The 16,558-nt window shown below is 45.8% G+C and overlaps 1 protein-coding gene across 2 annotated transcripts in view; it reads left to right on the forward strand.

Moving 5' to 3' along the window:
• The window catches only part of LOC126106308 (proteoglycan 4-like), a 452,483-nt gene that overhangs the window by 217,530 nt on the left and 218,395 nt on the right, over positions 1–16,558 (forward strand). For both annotated transcript variants that reach the window (XM_049912527.1, XM_049912528.1), the window contains one exon: positions 13,484–15,232. In XM_049912527.1, coding sequence (XP_049768484.1) covers positions 13,484–15,232 — 1,749 coding nt within the window. The remainder of the gene's footprint in view (positions 1–13,483; positions 15,233–16,558) is intronic.

A 16,558-nucleotide genomic window follows, 5' to 3' on the forward strand; every position in this document is an offset into this window, starting at 1 on the left:
TATGAAGTCCTGTGAATTTGCTTTGGCTGAAGCTTGTTTTTTGAAATTGTGTGCAAACCTCTGAGGACGAATAGTTAGTAATGCTATTGGTACTGGCCGGTGTGGCCGAGCGGTTCTAGGCGCTTCAGTCTGGAACTGTGCGACTGCTGCGATACGTTTATCGGTTCGCTTGTAATTAAAGCGTAAATTCGAGTGTCCATAATAAAAATCCTATAGTAAGAGGAGTCGTCAGGAACCTAATCTAATCAGTTTAAACAAAGAAAAATAAAATAAAAACAATTGATGTATACATAACATAATAATGTAATATACATAGCGGTATTACTACGAAGAACAATATCCAGTAGAGACGAACTCCGATGCAGAGGCGCTGAGTCGAGAAGGTCGAGCCGCGAGCTGTATTACTGCGTGAGCTGAGACCGCAGAGACCAGAGTGGCACCTGAGTCGCTTTGCTCAACGCTCTGGCTAGAGTCGAGACGGTGGGGTGAGCGTTGAGCGGGCGAGTTCCGAGGGTGGGGGGAGCGGTGAACTCACCCGCTGCAAGACAAATCGTCCGTTCCCTTGCGAGCAGGTTGTTGCAAGTAGTTCCTATGTTATCCGCTAGGTGGCTCTCTGTCCTGTTGCTCGCATCAACTGCCCAGAGGGTAGGACGTGCGACTGAAACGATCGCCGACAGAGTGTGATGCGAAGTTAAGCTGCGCCAGACACTGCGCGCGGCAGACGACGCACAGAGACGGCACGGCATATGTGAAACACAAAATCCAATGGGGCACTGCACAATGCAGGCAGCCAAGGTAGAAGCAGGGCAGAGGCCGGCGCTGGCTGTGTTGTGTGGCGTGCACTGTGCTGTGACCAGCAGAGGCGCTGCTGATATGCTCCGTCTCTCTCTCTCTCTCTCTCTCTCTCTCTCTCTCTCTCTGCCGTGGGAAACGTTTGGAGCTACCGTTCTTTTTTTCTGAATCACTGATTGTTCACTCCTTTGAAAGATTCAACTCTATGAATTAGTTCAAGAGCGGATCCCCCATCTCTACGCGATAGTTGACTCGCTGTAAGTAGCAGTAGATATCCCCTGAGTTGTGAAGCAACTTAGATCGCTTATAAAAGCAAGTCTTCCGGTCCAGAGTGTATACCAGTTAGGTTCCTTTCAGAGTGCGCTGATGCGGTACCACCATACAACCCCTTGCTGGACAAATAATTCATAGCCAAAGATTGGTATTGTGCACAGGTCACACCAGTATTCGAGAAAGACAAAGGGAGTACTCCTCTAAATTACAGGCCCATGTCATTAAGTCGACGTGCAGCAGAATTTTGGAACATAATAATCTGTTCGAACATTATGAATCACCTCGAAGTGAATGATCTATTGACACATACTCAACGCGGATTTAGAAAACATCGCTCCTGTGAAACACAACTAGCTCTTTACTCAAACGGAGTGTTGAGTGCTATCGACAAGGGATTTCAAATTGACTCCGTATTTCTAGATTTCCGGAAGGCTTTGACACCGTACCTCAGAAGCGGCTTGTTATCAAATTGTGTGCTTATAGAATATAGTCTCAGTTACGCAACTGAATTCGTGATTTCCTGCCAGAGAGGTCACAGTTCATAGCAATTGACGTAAAGTCATCGAGTAAAACAGAAGTGATTTCTGGCGCTCCCAAAGTAGTGTTGTACGCCTTCTGTTGTTCCTGATCTATTTAGGAGACCATCTGAGCAGCCGTCTTAGGTTGTTCGCAGGTGTTGCCGTCGTTTAGCGTCTAGTAAAGTCATCAGAAGATCAAAACAAATTGCAAAACGATTTAGAAAAGATATCTGTTTGGTGCAAAAATTGGCAGTGCAGTTAACCCCAAATGACAAAAACTGTCATGTCATCCACATGAGTGCTAAAAGGAATCTGTTAAATTTGGGTTACGCGATAAATCAATCGAATCTAAACGCCGTAAATTCAACTAAGTACCTAGGAATTACTATTAAGAACAACTTAAATTTGAAAGAACAGAAAAAAATGTTGTTGGGGAGGCGAAACAAGAGTGCCTTTTTTTGGCAGAACACTTAGAAGATGCACAGACCTACTAAAGAGACTGCCTACACTACGCTTTGCCGGCCTCTTTTGGAGTACTGCTGCGCCGCTGGGATCGTTGCCAGCTAGAATTGACGGAGTACATCGAGAAAGTTCAAAGAAGAGCAGCACGTTTTGTATTATCAAGAAATAGGGGAGAGAGTGTCACGGACATGACACAGGATTTCAGGTGGCACGGTTGAAACAAAGGCGTTTCTCGTTGCGGCGTGATTTGAAATGGACAAAGGCGTTTCTTGTTGAGGCGGGAGCCTCTCACGAAATTTCAATCACCAACTTTCTCCTCTGAATGCGAAAATATTTTTTTTTTACTCCAACTTATACAGGCAGAAACGATCATCATAATAAAATAAGGGAAATCAGAGCTCGCACAGAACGGTATAGGTGCTCGTTTTTCCTGCGCGCTGTTCTAGAGTGGAATAAAAAAGAATTGTTGTGGAGGTGGTTCGATGAACCCTTTGCCAGGCACTTACCCGTGACTTGCGAAGTAACCGTGTACATGTAGATGTACATGTAGAAGCTGACTCCGACAGTTGCAGTCGGCTCAAATTGTGAGAGTGTTGATAACTGCATCTCCCAGACATTTTCTGTGGGATTCAGATTGGCTGATGTAGTGGGCGTCTGCGTGCAGCGCTGTGCATACGACTGCAGTAGAATTTCGATATTTCGAATCTCGGAATTACGAGATTCCCATAAATCCGAGCCCCGTAAAAAAGTAAAAGTCCCAGCCCTTCGTACCACATCCCCTGTCAAACCACGTAGTCCTTTTAGTTGTGTCGGTGCAAATGGTCCCACGCATATGCTTCTCCCAATTTTTAATTGTATACAGAAACGGACATTTTTTTGAAAGTGGTATTCTAGATTTTTCATTGTCAGTTCAGCACAATGTTTTTTCGTTTTCTTTGTTGACTGTTTTTGTTTGTACACGTAAAAATTAGTGCCCTAACGAAGGAAAGCAAATTCTTGACTTTTAACGTTAAGTTAGAAGCACTGAAACGAGTAGAGAAAGACGAAACATTTAGAAAAAGAACTTGCTCTGTAATACGCTGTCTGCAAAGTTACTATTGGTGACTATGGAACAAATCGACTTAAATTGGAACAATTTTTTGAAAGAAATACTGTGAAGAATCTCGTACCCGAAAAACTACACGAATACAGGATTTGAAAGAAACATTTGAGGCATTGTGGATGTGGTTTATTCTTTTTAGTATAGTTTTATTTCTTTTCCCATATAAATTTGGATAGTACGAGTTTTCAATAGTTCGATGTGGTCCCAGTTCCGTTCACCTCGAGCTATCGAGAATAAACTGTATTGTAATGTTGGAAGTGTCCACAGCATCGCATCACGAAGGTGTAGATGAAAGGGCGACAGTTGGCCACAGAGAGAATGCTGAAATAAATACTTGAGTTCATGTTCACAGGTAAGTCGTTTGAGTGAGCACAATATGAAAAACACCCTCCAGAACATCAGAGAATCATCTCCGGCTTGAACTGCACTCTTGGCACACTGCCCTCGATGCCTGGCATAATCTGAAATAAACTGTGATTCCTTGGACCGCACTACATGCTTCCAGTTGCCAACTGTCCAGTGTCTGCCCTACTGAAGACACGCAGCTTGTGCACTTCTGCGAGCAATGGCCTTTTGCAAGGTACCCGATTGCAAATGTCCATTGTATGAAGTTTCATCTGTAATGTTTCTGTGTAAATTGGATTGATAGACATGCGTTCACTGAAAGCAGCATTTCTTACAAGATTTCAAACCGATCAGCATTTCTTATAAGATTTCAAGCCGATCATTGACAACGCTTGGTCCCTGTCGCTTGGGATTGTTTTATGACCATGTTTTTAACCGTGTTGCATGGCTAGGAGTGGTACACTCTTTCTTGTTGGACACAGTGCACATCGAGCAAGGTGGCGCAGAGGTTAGCACTGTGGACTCGCCTTCGGGAGGACAGGGGCTCAAACCAGTCTCCGGCGTTCCTGATCTGGGTTTTCCGTGATCTCCCTAAATTGCTTCAGGCAAGTGCCAGGATAGTTCCTTTGAAAGTGTATGGCCGGCTTCCATCCCCACGCTTTTCTCATCTCAAGGGAGCGATGATCTAGCTGTTTGGTCCCCTCCTCCAAATTGCCCGACCAACCCACCAACCATCCATCCGGCACCATCTTACACAGAGCACTGTCTGCGTTGATACACCGACAAATCGGCCTACTCCATTAATGGTGTGATCAGGGTACGTCCAAACATAGTAGTTCCTTTCTGCCATTCCACTGTGTCTTTCCGCAAAACAAGATGCATACGCCTAAGGCAGAAAAATCAGCTTTCGCAGAACACAGCCTCAACGTGGGACATGCGTTCGAATTCGAGCAAACAAAAACGTTGTGCCAGGCTAGTGGCTTTTGGGAGAGCGGCACCAAAGGATCAAACGAGGTAAGGCTCTATGGCAGCCTCATCAAAAGATGGAGGGCTACCAGCTGAGTTCGGCACCAAACTGTGCACTAGTAGCTATACGCCAAGAGAGCACCCAGCAGTTGATGCTTCACAAGTCTGGGCACACACACACACACACACACACACACAGACACACACACACACACACACACACACACACACACACACACACACACACACAGCTCCCTGGACCACGCGCCGGAGCGAAGGGCTAGGCTGGCGAGAGACGGCCGCTACTCAGGTATAAATATGAGAATGACAGTGATCAAAAGTATTCGCACACCCCCAAAAACTTACGTTTTTCGTATTAGGTGCATTGTGCTGCCACCTACTGCCAGGTAATCCATATCAGCGACCTCATCAGTCATTAGACATCGTGAGGGAGCAGAATGGGGCGCTCCGTGGAATTCACGGACTTCTAGCGGGGTTAGGTGATTGGGTGTCATTTGTGTCGTACGTCTGTACGCGAAATTTCCACACTCCTAAACATCCCTAGGTCCACTGTTCCCGATGTAATAATGAAGTGGAAACGTGAAGGGACACGTACAGCACAAAAGCGTGCAGGCCGACCTCGTCTGTTGAGTGATAGAGACAGCCGACAGTCGAAGAGGGTGGTAATGTGTAATAGGCAGACATCTATCCAGACCATCACACAGGAATTCCAAACTGCATCAGGATCCACTGCAAGTACTATCATAGTTAGTCGGGAGATGAGGAAACTTTGGCCGAGCGGTTCTAGGTGCTACATACAGTCTGGAAGCGCGCTACCGCTACAATCGCAGGTTCGAATCCTGCCTCGGGCATGGATATGTGTGATGTCATTAGGTTAGTTAGGTTTAAGTAGGTCTAAGTTCTAGGGTACTGATGACCTCAGAAGTTAAGTCCCATAGTGCTCAGAGCCATTTGAACCATTTGAAAAAGGACTTTACAACTTTAAAAATTCGTCTAAATTTATTGAAAGAAGATATAGAGCTGGGTTTAGTGTTATTTTGTGGGGAAACACATCAAGTTTTTTTTACCTTAAACAAAAAATGTTACATGTGGCTTCCGTTGGTTATACTGCACACATTCCATCAGAAGTAAATTTCTTCCCAAACTCGCTGTAGCATTGCAGGTGTAACTTGCTCAGTGGCGGCGTAATTCTCGCTCTAAGTTCAGGTTAGGAAGCCGGCACAGGAGGTACAAACACGGTATCCTTCATGAACCCCCATAAAAAAAATCGAGTGGTGTCAGGTCTGGGGAACGTGGGGGCCATGCAGTTGGCGCGCCACGGGCAATCCATTGACCTGGAAAGCATCATTGAGAAAATCCCGGATGTCAGCTAGGTAGTGGGGTGGTGCACCATCTTGTAAGAAGTAAATATTTCGTTCTTGGTCAACCGCATCGATCTGTGGTATCAAAAACTGTTGTAACATATCCAGGTACACTATCCCGCTGATGGTTCTCACACAGAAGAAAGGGGCCATACACTTTGTTCTTCCTCAGTGCACAAAAAACGTTCAGTTTAGGGCTATCACGAACATACTGCAATGTTTGATGTGGATTTTCACTTCCCAAAAATCCGACAGTTATGTGTGTTAACCATTCCACTTAAGTGAAAAGTCGACTTCTCAGAAAAGATGATTTTGTCCAAGAAATGTTCATCCTCATGTAATCGATTTAACACATCCACACAGAAGCACTTGCGACCAATTTTATCAGTGTCTTTTATTGCTTGTACCATCGTCAATCTGTATGATTTCAAATGCAACGGTTTCTCAACACACTCCAAACAGTCGTATATGGGATGTGCAGTTCGCGAGATGCACACCGGGTCGATTTCGTTGGGCTGTTGATAAAACGTTGTCGCACCATGTTTCTACAAAACATTTATGCCACTCATAAATTGTAGGCCTACTAGGAGGATCTTTAGCGTACTTGGTACTGAAATTACGCTGAACTGTGTCGCCGACTTGGATTCTTCAAATCAAAACACATAGCTACCACGCTCAGGACCAGTGAAGGCAGCCATCTTTAACGCAACCGCCGCTAGCGCTACTTACGGTGCGATTCGGCACTAGCGAACTACGCGAGACAAAACTTGATGGATTTCCCTACAAATTGACACCGCAGTCACCTCTGTAGGTACTATGAATAAATTTATATGAATTTTTAAAGCTGCGAAGTCCTTCTCGAAACTCCCTATAATGCCTGTGTTATTCAGAAATACGATACAGTGTTCTTTCAGACGTACATACTAGTCCGAAGGAACTCGCACTGCTCGACTACAGCCGTTATGAAATACATTAAATGTTTTCGCAATTGCGAATATTGACATCCGCCAGCCGTCTAATGGAATTTGTGCCAGACTGGGACAGGAACCCGGATTTCCTGCTTATCTCGAGCAGTTGGGTTACGACTAGGCTATCCGAGCGCGACTCACGGCGAGATCTTCAACCATGTGTCTGCAACCTGCACTCGTACGTTCTCAGGGAACATATTTTAGTTGGAGGTCGCGTGTCCGATGTCTGCAGATAAATACGATATGTATGCATATACGCACTGAATAACACAGGCACTGCAATATCACATGTATCTGCCGACTCTGGGCAAGCGACTTTTAATTAAAATGTCTCCTCTGTATGGGAATATATATACGAATGTACGAGCGTAGGCTGTAGGCACACGGTTGATGACATACGAAGTTTGGGTCTGGCTGTATGTTGTGCTCGGATAGCCAAATGGCAAGGTGACCACTCATGGTAAATGGGAAATCAGGGTTCGAGTCCTGGCCCGGCACAGTTTTCGCTGCCGTCATTCCATTATACGGCTGATGGTTTTCAATATTCGCAGCTGTGAATACATTTAACAATTTCTGGATGGTGCCAAGAGTGAGGCGATCTGTGTGAGGCCAGGCCTTATTAAGCAGCACCAACACATTCAGTGACAAGAAAACCTCGTCGTTTGGTGCGAATTGCCGGTATTGCTGGTTTAAGTATGTTCGACAGCAGTGCACAGTAATAGTCTTTGTTGATGGTTTTCCCCTCCTCCATGTTGTCTTCCAGCAGAGGTCCTTTTGCGTCACCTTTCCCGCTGATGCCGCAGACTTGAATTTTTCTCCACTGCTGATTCGAGTTGCTTCCACTTTGTGCTCTCTCGTTTTGGTTCTGGCTCACAGTGATGCGCCCACGTTTCGTCACAGGTCACTGTTCTTTCAATAAATCATTCGCCTCCCCTGTTGTAACGGTCGAGTAAGCGTTGGCAGATCACAAGGCGTTGGAGTTCTGTGTTCTTCTGTGAGCTGTCGTGGCACCCATCGAGAACAAACTTTACGGAAGCAAAGTTCGTCGTGGATGGTGGTATAGGCAGAACAGTGACTGATGTTCAACGCAGACGCTACGCCATCGATAGTAACCGAACGTTGGTCAAAATCATCAGTTGAGCTTGCTGCATTTTGTCGGCCGATGTGAACGTTCACGGGCGCACTGCTTGCTGTCTGTGCGTCACATTGGTCCGGCCACTTTTGAACTGCTCGATCCACTCGAAAACACTTGACGGCGGCAATGTACTGTTCCCATACTGCGCAAACAGTCTACTAAGAATTTGAACTCCTTTCACTGCTCCTGACCAAAGAAATAATATCGCTGCTCTTTGTTCTTCCTTCGGGCAAACAGTTACCGAAGCGGGCCTGTTTAGTCTGCCAGTACCGGTACAGTTGTGTTGCGATGGTCAGGTGAGCGCCCTGCACTGCAGTAGTACCAATTACATTGAAGAAGCAAAGAAACTGGTACACCTGCCTAATATCGTGTAGGGCCCCCGCGAGCACGCAGAAGTGCCGCAACACGATGTGATGTTGACTCGACTAATGTCTGAAGCAGTGCTGGAGGAAACTGACACCATGAATCCTGCAATGCACAATGGACATGAATGGGTGCAGTTGATCAGACAGGATGCTTACGCACGTGTCACTTGTCAGAACCATATCTAGACGTATCAGGGGACCCATATCACTCCAACTGCACACGCCCAATACCATTACAGAGCCTCCACCAGCTTGAACAGTCCTCTGCTGACATGCAGGGTCCATGGATTCGTGAGGTTGTCTCCATACCCGTACACGTCCATCCGCTCGATGCAATTTGAAACGAGGCTCGTCCGACCAGGCAACATGTTTCCAGTGATCAACAGTCCAATGTCGGTGTTGACGGGCCTAGGCGAGGCGTAAATTGTGTGGTGCAGTCATCAAGTGTACACGAGTGGGCCTTCGGCTGCGAAAGCCCATATCTGTGATGTTTCGTTGAATGGTTTGCACACCTAGCACTTGTTGATGGCACAGCATTGAAATCTGCAGCGGTTTGCGGTAGGGGTCATGCTGAACGACTTTCTTCAGTCGTCGTTGGTCCCGTTCTTGCAGTATCTTTTTCTGGCCGCAGCGATGTCGGAGATTTGATGTTTTACGGGATTCCTTATATTCACGGTACACTTGTGAAATGTTGATATGGGGAAATCCCCACTTTGTCGCTACCTCGGAGATGCTGTGCCCCACCGCTCGTGCGCCGACTATAACACCACGTTGAAACTCACTTAAATCTTGATAACCTGCCATTGTAGCAGTAGTAGCCGATCTAACACCTGTGCCAGACACTTGCTGTCTTATATACCGGGTGATCAAAAAGTCAGTATAAATTTGAAAACTTAATAAACCACGGAATAATGTAGACAGAGAGGTAAAAATTGACACACATGCTTGGAATGACATGGGGTTTTATTAGGAAAAAAAAAAAAGTATTGCAGACGTGTGAAAGATCTCTTGTGCGCGTCGTTTGGTGATGTTCGTGTGCTCAGCCGCCACTTTCGTCATGCTTGGCCTCCCACGTCCCCAGACCTCAGTCCGTGCGATTATTGGCTTTGGGGTTACCTGAAGTCGCACGTGTATCTTGATCGACCGACACCTCTAGGGATGCTGAAAGACAACATGCGACGCCAATGCCCCACCATAACTTCAGACATGCTTTACAGTGCTGTTCACAACATTATTCCTCGACTACAGCTATTGTTGACGAGTGATGGTGGACATATTGAGCATTTCCTGTAAAGAACATCATCTCTGCTTTGTCTTACTTTGTTATGCTAATTATTGCTATTCTGATCAGGTGAAGCGGCATATGTCGGATATTTTTTCAACGTTTGTATTTTTTTGGTTCTAATAAAACTACATGTCATTCCAAGCATGTGTGTCAATTTGTACCTCTCTATCTACATTATTTCGTGATTTATTCAGTTTTCAAATTTATACTGACTTTTTGATCACCCTGTAGATCTTGCCGACCGCAGCCCTGTATTCTGCCTGTTCACGTATCTATGTGTTTGAATACGCATGCTTATACTAATTTCTTTGGCGCCTTAGTGTATAAGCACACATTCGCGAAATTCAGCACAGCAGCTGCAGAAGAGTTTTTTAAAGACAGTCCGGATAATTTTTGGCTTGCCCTCGTTGAAAACCTCCTCACACTTGCACGCATAATTTACTGTAGACGCAGATGCGTCAGGGTAGTTTTAGTTTAATCCGACCGAAAACATGAGTTTCTTAAAACACTACCAAAAAACCCAATACAAAGTAAGTACATTTAACTATGAAAATATAATTTACATACAAAATGCTACATAGAGTTACACAAAGTAAAAAGAAGCAACATATTTACTGAATTAATTACTGTGTTAATTTAACTGATATTGTGTTTCAAGTTTTTTTTGCACTATAAGAAACACAGTTAAATAAACTTTCACACTTCCAGAAAAAAACTTTATTTATGTAGTTTCGTAATTACCGTAAAGTGCAATTTAGCCCTTTTGGAAGCGTGCAGAAATTTATTGATCTCCTGTAATTTCTTATCTCTTTACTGACCTAAATTATTGGAAAAGATTCTCTCAGTGGGTGCAGTGCTGGCAGGGCAAGAAATTAGGCTTTTCCCAAAAGTACTGAATCCTGTTGGTAAGTTTCCTGGTTTTTGCTGTTTTGAGTTCCATCATCTTTCATCAATTATTTGGATGAAACTGTGTCACAGTTGCATCAGAAAATATAGTAGCAGTAAAAGAATCAGAACTAACAGCTATCGTAAAAGACGTAAAACTTGCATTCCTCTCTGGATCCATTTCCGTGAGCCAGTTTTCGGCACTTCGTCCTTGTTCAACAGTTAATCCTCTTCCTCTGAATCTTGAATGCTAGCACAGTAGTGAAAGGGTTCTAGTGCTCGTGCTTCCGATTTCTATTACGTTCTTATAAGGTTCCGTATGGTGACTTTCTAGAGAATCGATCCATTTCAGGACTCTACAAACCTTTGACCATATCATTTTATTTACATTAACAGTGCAAACAGCAGAAACCTTTTTCTGAAAATTATCTTTACACATTTCAATTGACTTTTTAAAAGACTCTGCACAATATTTAAACTGTCTTTTGTTTTGATTCACAATCTATTGCTTGTTGTCCTATATGGGTACTGATTACTATAATCGTGCCATTCTTTATATTAGACTGCCCATCTTGTATATGCTCTTCTAACTGAACTTTTATGTTTTCAACCACCTCATCTCGTAAGTTCATCAAGCAACATCCCGCTTAATTTGAAGCGATCAGGACCAACATAACCAGGTGCATGTTTAGCTAATCAGTTTTTTCCACTGGTGATGTTTTCCTTAATCCTGGATGGCGTACACTGATCCCGTGCTGGAGGGTGAATGGGGGACTAACGGGCCTAGATATTTTGTCTCCTCAAACCCATAATGAGCAGCAGCAACAGCATGAAAAATCTCATTGTTGGTATAAAAAACCCGTAATTTCTTTCCCTTATTCTTTATGCGTGTTTCGTTTTTCTTATATAAAAGATCATCAGTGGTGCGTAATGAAACATTTGCAGTTCGGTTTGATTTCTGTATCTACAAACAGTCCATTCCATTACAGTAGTGGTAACGATTTGCATCCACGAAGACTTGCTGAGAATGACAGTATCGTGAGATTATTGAAAATTAGTGATTCAGCTAAAGGAATGGGAGAACAAAGAACTTTCATTTCAGATGGGCAGTACCAAACGCCCTTACTGTTGATGGCACTCCAAGAAACAGGAAGAGAGTAGTTGCTATTCTAAATAGTCTGTCGCTCTTACGTGTGATACTTACATATTAATTCTTTGTGGAAGTGATAAGTAAGGAAACTTCGCAATGGATAATTGCGAAGTGCTTTGAAAACTTATACACGGTGTTACAAAAAGGTACGGCCAAACTTTCAGGAAACATTCCTCACACACAAAGAAAGAGAATATGTTACGTGGCCATGTGTCCGGAAACGCTTACTTTCCATGTTAGAGCTCATTTTATTACTTCTCTTCAAATCACATTAATCATGGAATGGAAGCACACAGCAACAGAACGTACCAGCGTGACTTCAAACACTTTGTTACAGGAAATGTTCAAAATGTCCTCCGTTAGCGAGGATACATGCATCCACCCTCCGTCGCATGGAATCCCTGATGCGCTGATGCAGCCCTGGAGAATGGCGTATTGTATCACAGCTCTGCACAATACGACCACGAAGAGTTTCTACATTTGGTACCGGGATTGCGTAGACAAGAGCTTTCAAATGCCCCCATAAATGAAAGTCAAGAGCGTTGAGGTCAGGAGAGCGTGGAGGCCACGGAATTGGTCCGCCTCTACCAATCCATCGGTCACAGAATCTGTTGTTGAGAAACGTACGAACACTTCGACTGAAATGTGCAGGAGCTCCATCGTGCATGAACCACATGTTGTGTCGTACTTGTAAAGGCACATGTTCTAGCAGCACAGGTAGAGTATCCCGTATGAAATCATGATATCTTGCTCCATTGAGCGTAGGTGGAAGAACATCACCAACAATCCCTGCCCAAACGTTCACAGGAAATCTTAGTTCATGACGTGATTGCACAACTGCGTGCGGATTCTCGTCAGCCCAGACATGTTGACTGTGAAAATTTACAGTTTGATCACGTTGGAATGAAGCCTCATCCGTAAAGAGAACATTTGCAGTGAAATGAGGATTGACACATTGTTGGATGAACCATTCGCAGAAGTGGACCCGTGGAGGCCAATCAGCTGCTTATAGTGCTTGCACACGCTGTACGTGGTACGGAAACAACTGGTTCTCCCGAAGCACTCTCCATACAGTGACGTGGTCAACGTTACCTTGTACAGCAGCAACTTCTCTGACACTGACATTAGGGTTATCGTCAACTGCACGAAGAATTACCTCGTCCATTGCAGGTGTCCTCGTCGTTCTAGGTCTTCCGCAGTCGCGAGTCATGGGCTGGAATGTACCGTGCTCCCTAAGACGCCGATCAATTGCTTCGAACGTCTTCATGTCGGGACACCTTCTGTCTGGAAATCTGTCTCGATACAAACGTACCGCGCCACGGCTATTGCCCCGTGCTAATCCATACATCAAATGGGCATCTGACAACTCCGCATTTGTAAACATTCCACTGACTGCAAAACCACGTTCGTGATGAACACTATCCTGTTGATGCTACGTACTGATGTGCTTGATGCTAGTACTGTAGAGCAATGAGTCGCATGTCAACACAAGCACAGAAGTCAACATTACCTTCCTTCAATTGGGCCAACTGGCGGTGAATCGAGTAAGTACAGTACATACTGACGAAACTAAAATGAGCTCTAACATGGAAATTAAGCGTTTCCGGAGACATGTCCACATAACATCTTTCCTTTATTTGCGTGTGATGAATGTTCCCTGAAAGTTTGGCCGTGCTTTTTTGTAAGACCCTGTATTGCAGTACAAATATTTACAAATCGCACTCTGTATTAACGTTAGCATTTTGAGGTGTAAGTTACGTTGGACATCGTTGTCTGGTAAATATAATGTTACCTAAAATTTATCTGTACGTGGTGTACTCAATAGATGTACAACAGAATGTTTCTTTTGTTGCAGGACCCAAATGATGGACCACATTTGGAGCAGCAAGAAACGTGGCTGGAGGCACTGCCTGCGTCACCACACGCGACACCATCCAAATCTCAACCCCCGAACAAGGAAGTGCAGCTGTATTCGCCAAAGCAGTTACGACCGCATTCACCGAAACCGTCGGAATCACACTTACCAAACCATTCACACGCGCAGTCGGCGAGGCATCCGTACGTGCAGACTCCGAGGCAGTCGTTCCCACTGTCTCCGAGACTGGCACACCCGCAGTCTCCGAGAGAAATGCATCCGCCGTCTCCGAGGCAGGTGCAACCGCAAACTCCGAGGCAGTCGTGCACACAGTCTCTGAGGCAGCCTCCGGAGGAGTCGCACCCGCAGTGTCTGAGCCAGTCGTACCCGGCGTCTCCGAGCCAGTCACACCCCCAGTCTCCGAGCCAGTCACACCCCCAGTCTCCGAGCCAGTCACACCCCCAGTCTCCGAAGCAGGCACTGCCGCAACCTCTGAGCCACTCGCAGCCGCAGTCTCCGAGGCACACACACGCGGAATCTCCGAACCAGTCGCACGTGCAGTCTCCGAGGCAGTCGTACGCGCAGTTTCCGAACCATTCGCTCCCACACTCACCGAGCCAGTCGCACCCGGCGTCTCCCAGACACTCGCAAGCGCAGACTCTGAGCCAGCCACACAGGCAGTCGCACCACACATCTCCGAGCCAGTCGCAGTCACAGTCTCCGAGGCAGTCACACCCGCGGACGCTGTGGTACTCGCAGTCACAGAGGGCAGCGCACCAGCATTCGCCGAAGGAACCGCACCGACCGCTGCTGAGGCAGCCCCAGTTCACGCCCCAGAAGCAGTCTCAGGAGTCTCCTAAGGAGCTGTGGCCAGACCGGCCGAAGCAGCCGCAGTTCCAGTTGCAAAAGCAGCTAGTAGTGCACGTGGAAAAACTACCGGGGGAGTCGCCGAAATGCGAGCTGCAAGAGCGGCAGCATTCACCGTCACCGAAGCAGCAACAGAATTCTTTGCAAAAGGAACTGTGTGTCCAGCTAGAGAAGCTGGCGGGTGAGGCGCAGGAGGAGGTCAAAAGTCAGACGTCGCCGTCCCCGAAGCGAGCACAGTTTCCACTGCATAAGCAGCTGCACGTCCAGCTCGAGAAGCTCACCGAAGATGCTCATCAGCAGGAGCCAGTGCAGCTTCAGTCGTCACCTGCGAAGCAACAGGACGGTCTTGTGCTTAACCAGCTGCACATAAAGCTCGAAAAGCTGCCCGAGGATTCTTGGAAACTGGAACAGGAGCACCAGCAGCAGCAACAGTCGTCGTCACCGAACCATCAGGAGATTCTGAAACCGAAGGAGCTCCACATACAACTGGAAAAGCTGCCACTGGGCACAGAGAATTGCGAGGTAAAGCAACAGGAACCGTCGTTCTCGAACCGGCTCCCGTCTCTGTCACACTGTCGACTGCAAGATCAGCTCGCAACGCAGGTGGAAGAGAAGCAGCTGCAACTGCTTGCACCCGGTTCTCGCTATACCATCCCATCTCCCGAACCGGTGGCGACGCGACAGCGAGTGTACCTACAGCAGCTCGTGGATACACAGCAGAAGTGGGGCTCTCCTGTCTTCCAGCCACGCGTGGTGCTGGAGAGACTGAGTCCGAAGCGGCTGGCCAGCACACTCCAAGTCCGCGTCGTGCTTCGCCCCCTCAGCACCGAGGTCCTCAAGAAGTACGGCATCCAGCAGACACTTCATCGGAAACTAGAGCAAGTAAGTGATTTTAAAATACTTCGCGTATGTGTTGTTGCTCTTGTTGTGGACATCTGCTCGAAGACTCTTCATCTCTGCGTCACTACTGCAACGTGCATCCACTTGAACCTGCGTACTTTAGTCAAGCCTTGGTCATCCTCTACTAGTTTTGCTCCCATCCTTCCCTCCCTTACCAAAGTCACGATTCCTTGATGGTTCAGCCGGCCGGAGTGGCCGAGCGGTTCTTGGCGCTTCAATCTGGAACCGCGCGACCGCTACGGTCGGAGCTTGAACCTTGATGGTTCAGCATACATCATATAAACCGACCATTTCTTTTTGTCAAGTTGTCACATAAATGTCTTTTCTCGCCAGTTTTATTCAGTACCTCCTCATTAATTATCCCAGTTAATCTTCAGTATTTTTATCTATTTTAGAACTAATAATGCTACGTTTAGTCATCAGTCCAAACTGATTTGACACAGCTCTATATGCCTCGCCCACCTTGGGCAAGTCTTCTCATATCTGCATAACTGTTACACCCTAATTCTGTATGAACCTCTTTATTGTATTTGAAGATTAGCCTCTCTCTTTAATTTTTACCGCCTCCTCCTATCCTCGACACTTCCCAATAATCACAAAATTAGTTATTACTTGAAGCCGTAGGATCTGTCATATCAGCGTACCTCATCTTCAGCATTCTTTGCTAATACATAATACATTTCAAAAGCTTCTATTCTCTTCTTGTCTGTGCTGCCTGTTGTGGACATTTTGCTTCCATGTAAGGCTACACTCCAAACAAACCCTTTAGAAAAAACACCTTGCGCATATACAACGTTACACACGTTATCACTTTCGGGCAAATTTTTCTGGTCACTCCCATTCTGCATTTTATATTCTTATCACTCCTGTCATCCCCAGTTTTTTGCTGTCAAATATCAGATCTCTTCCACTGTTGTAATGTCTCACTTCCTAATCTGATATCCTCATCACCACCTGACTTAATTGGACTTCAGTCCATATCGTTTTTACTTTTGTTGATATCCTTTCAATTTCACTGGTCTCCCAAGTGCGATATCATGTCTAACAACGTTACAATGTCACTGGCGATCCTCAAATTTTTTGTTGTTGCTCTAGCTGAATGTTAATTCCCATTTCAAATTTCTCCTTGGTTTCCACTATTGCTTGTTGTATTGCAGATAGAATAGCATCAGGGTGCACGGGGAGGGGGGGGGGGGGGGAGGTAGGTTGCAACCCTCTGTCACTGTCTTTTGGATTTAAGAGTGAGCTCTCGTCCCGCGAAGGTAAACAACCGAATAATTAAGTAAATAAACGTATAAATATGTACCT

Source organism: Schistocerca cancellata, chromosome 10, assembly GCF_023864275.1.
Source record: "Schistocerca cancellata isolate TAMUIC-IGC-003103 chromosome 10, iqSchCanc2.1, whole genome shotgun sequence".
Classification (NCBI taxonomy): domain Eukaryota; kingdom Metazoa; phylum Arthropoda; class Insecta; order Orthoptera; family Acrididae; genus Schistocerca; species Schistocerca cancellata.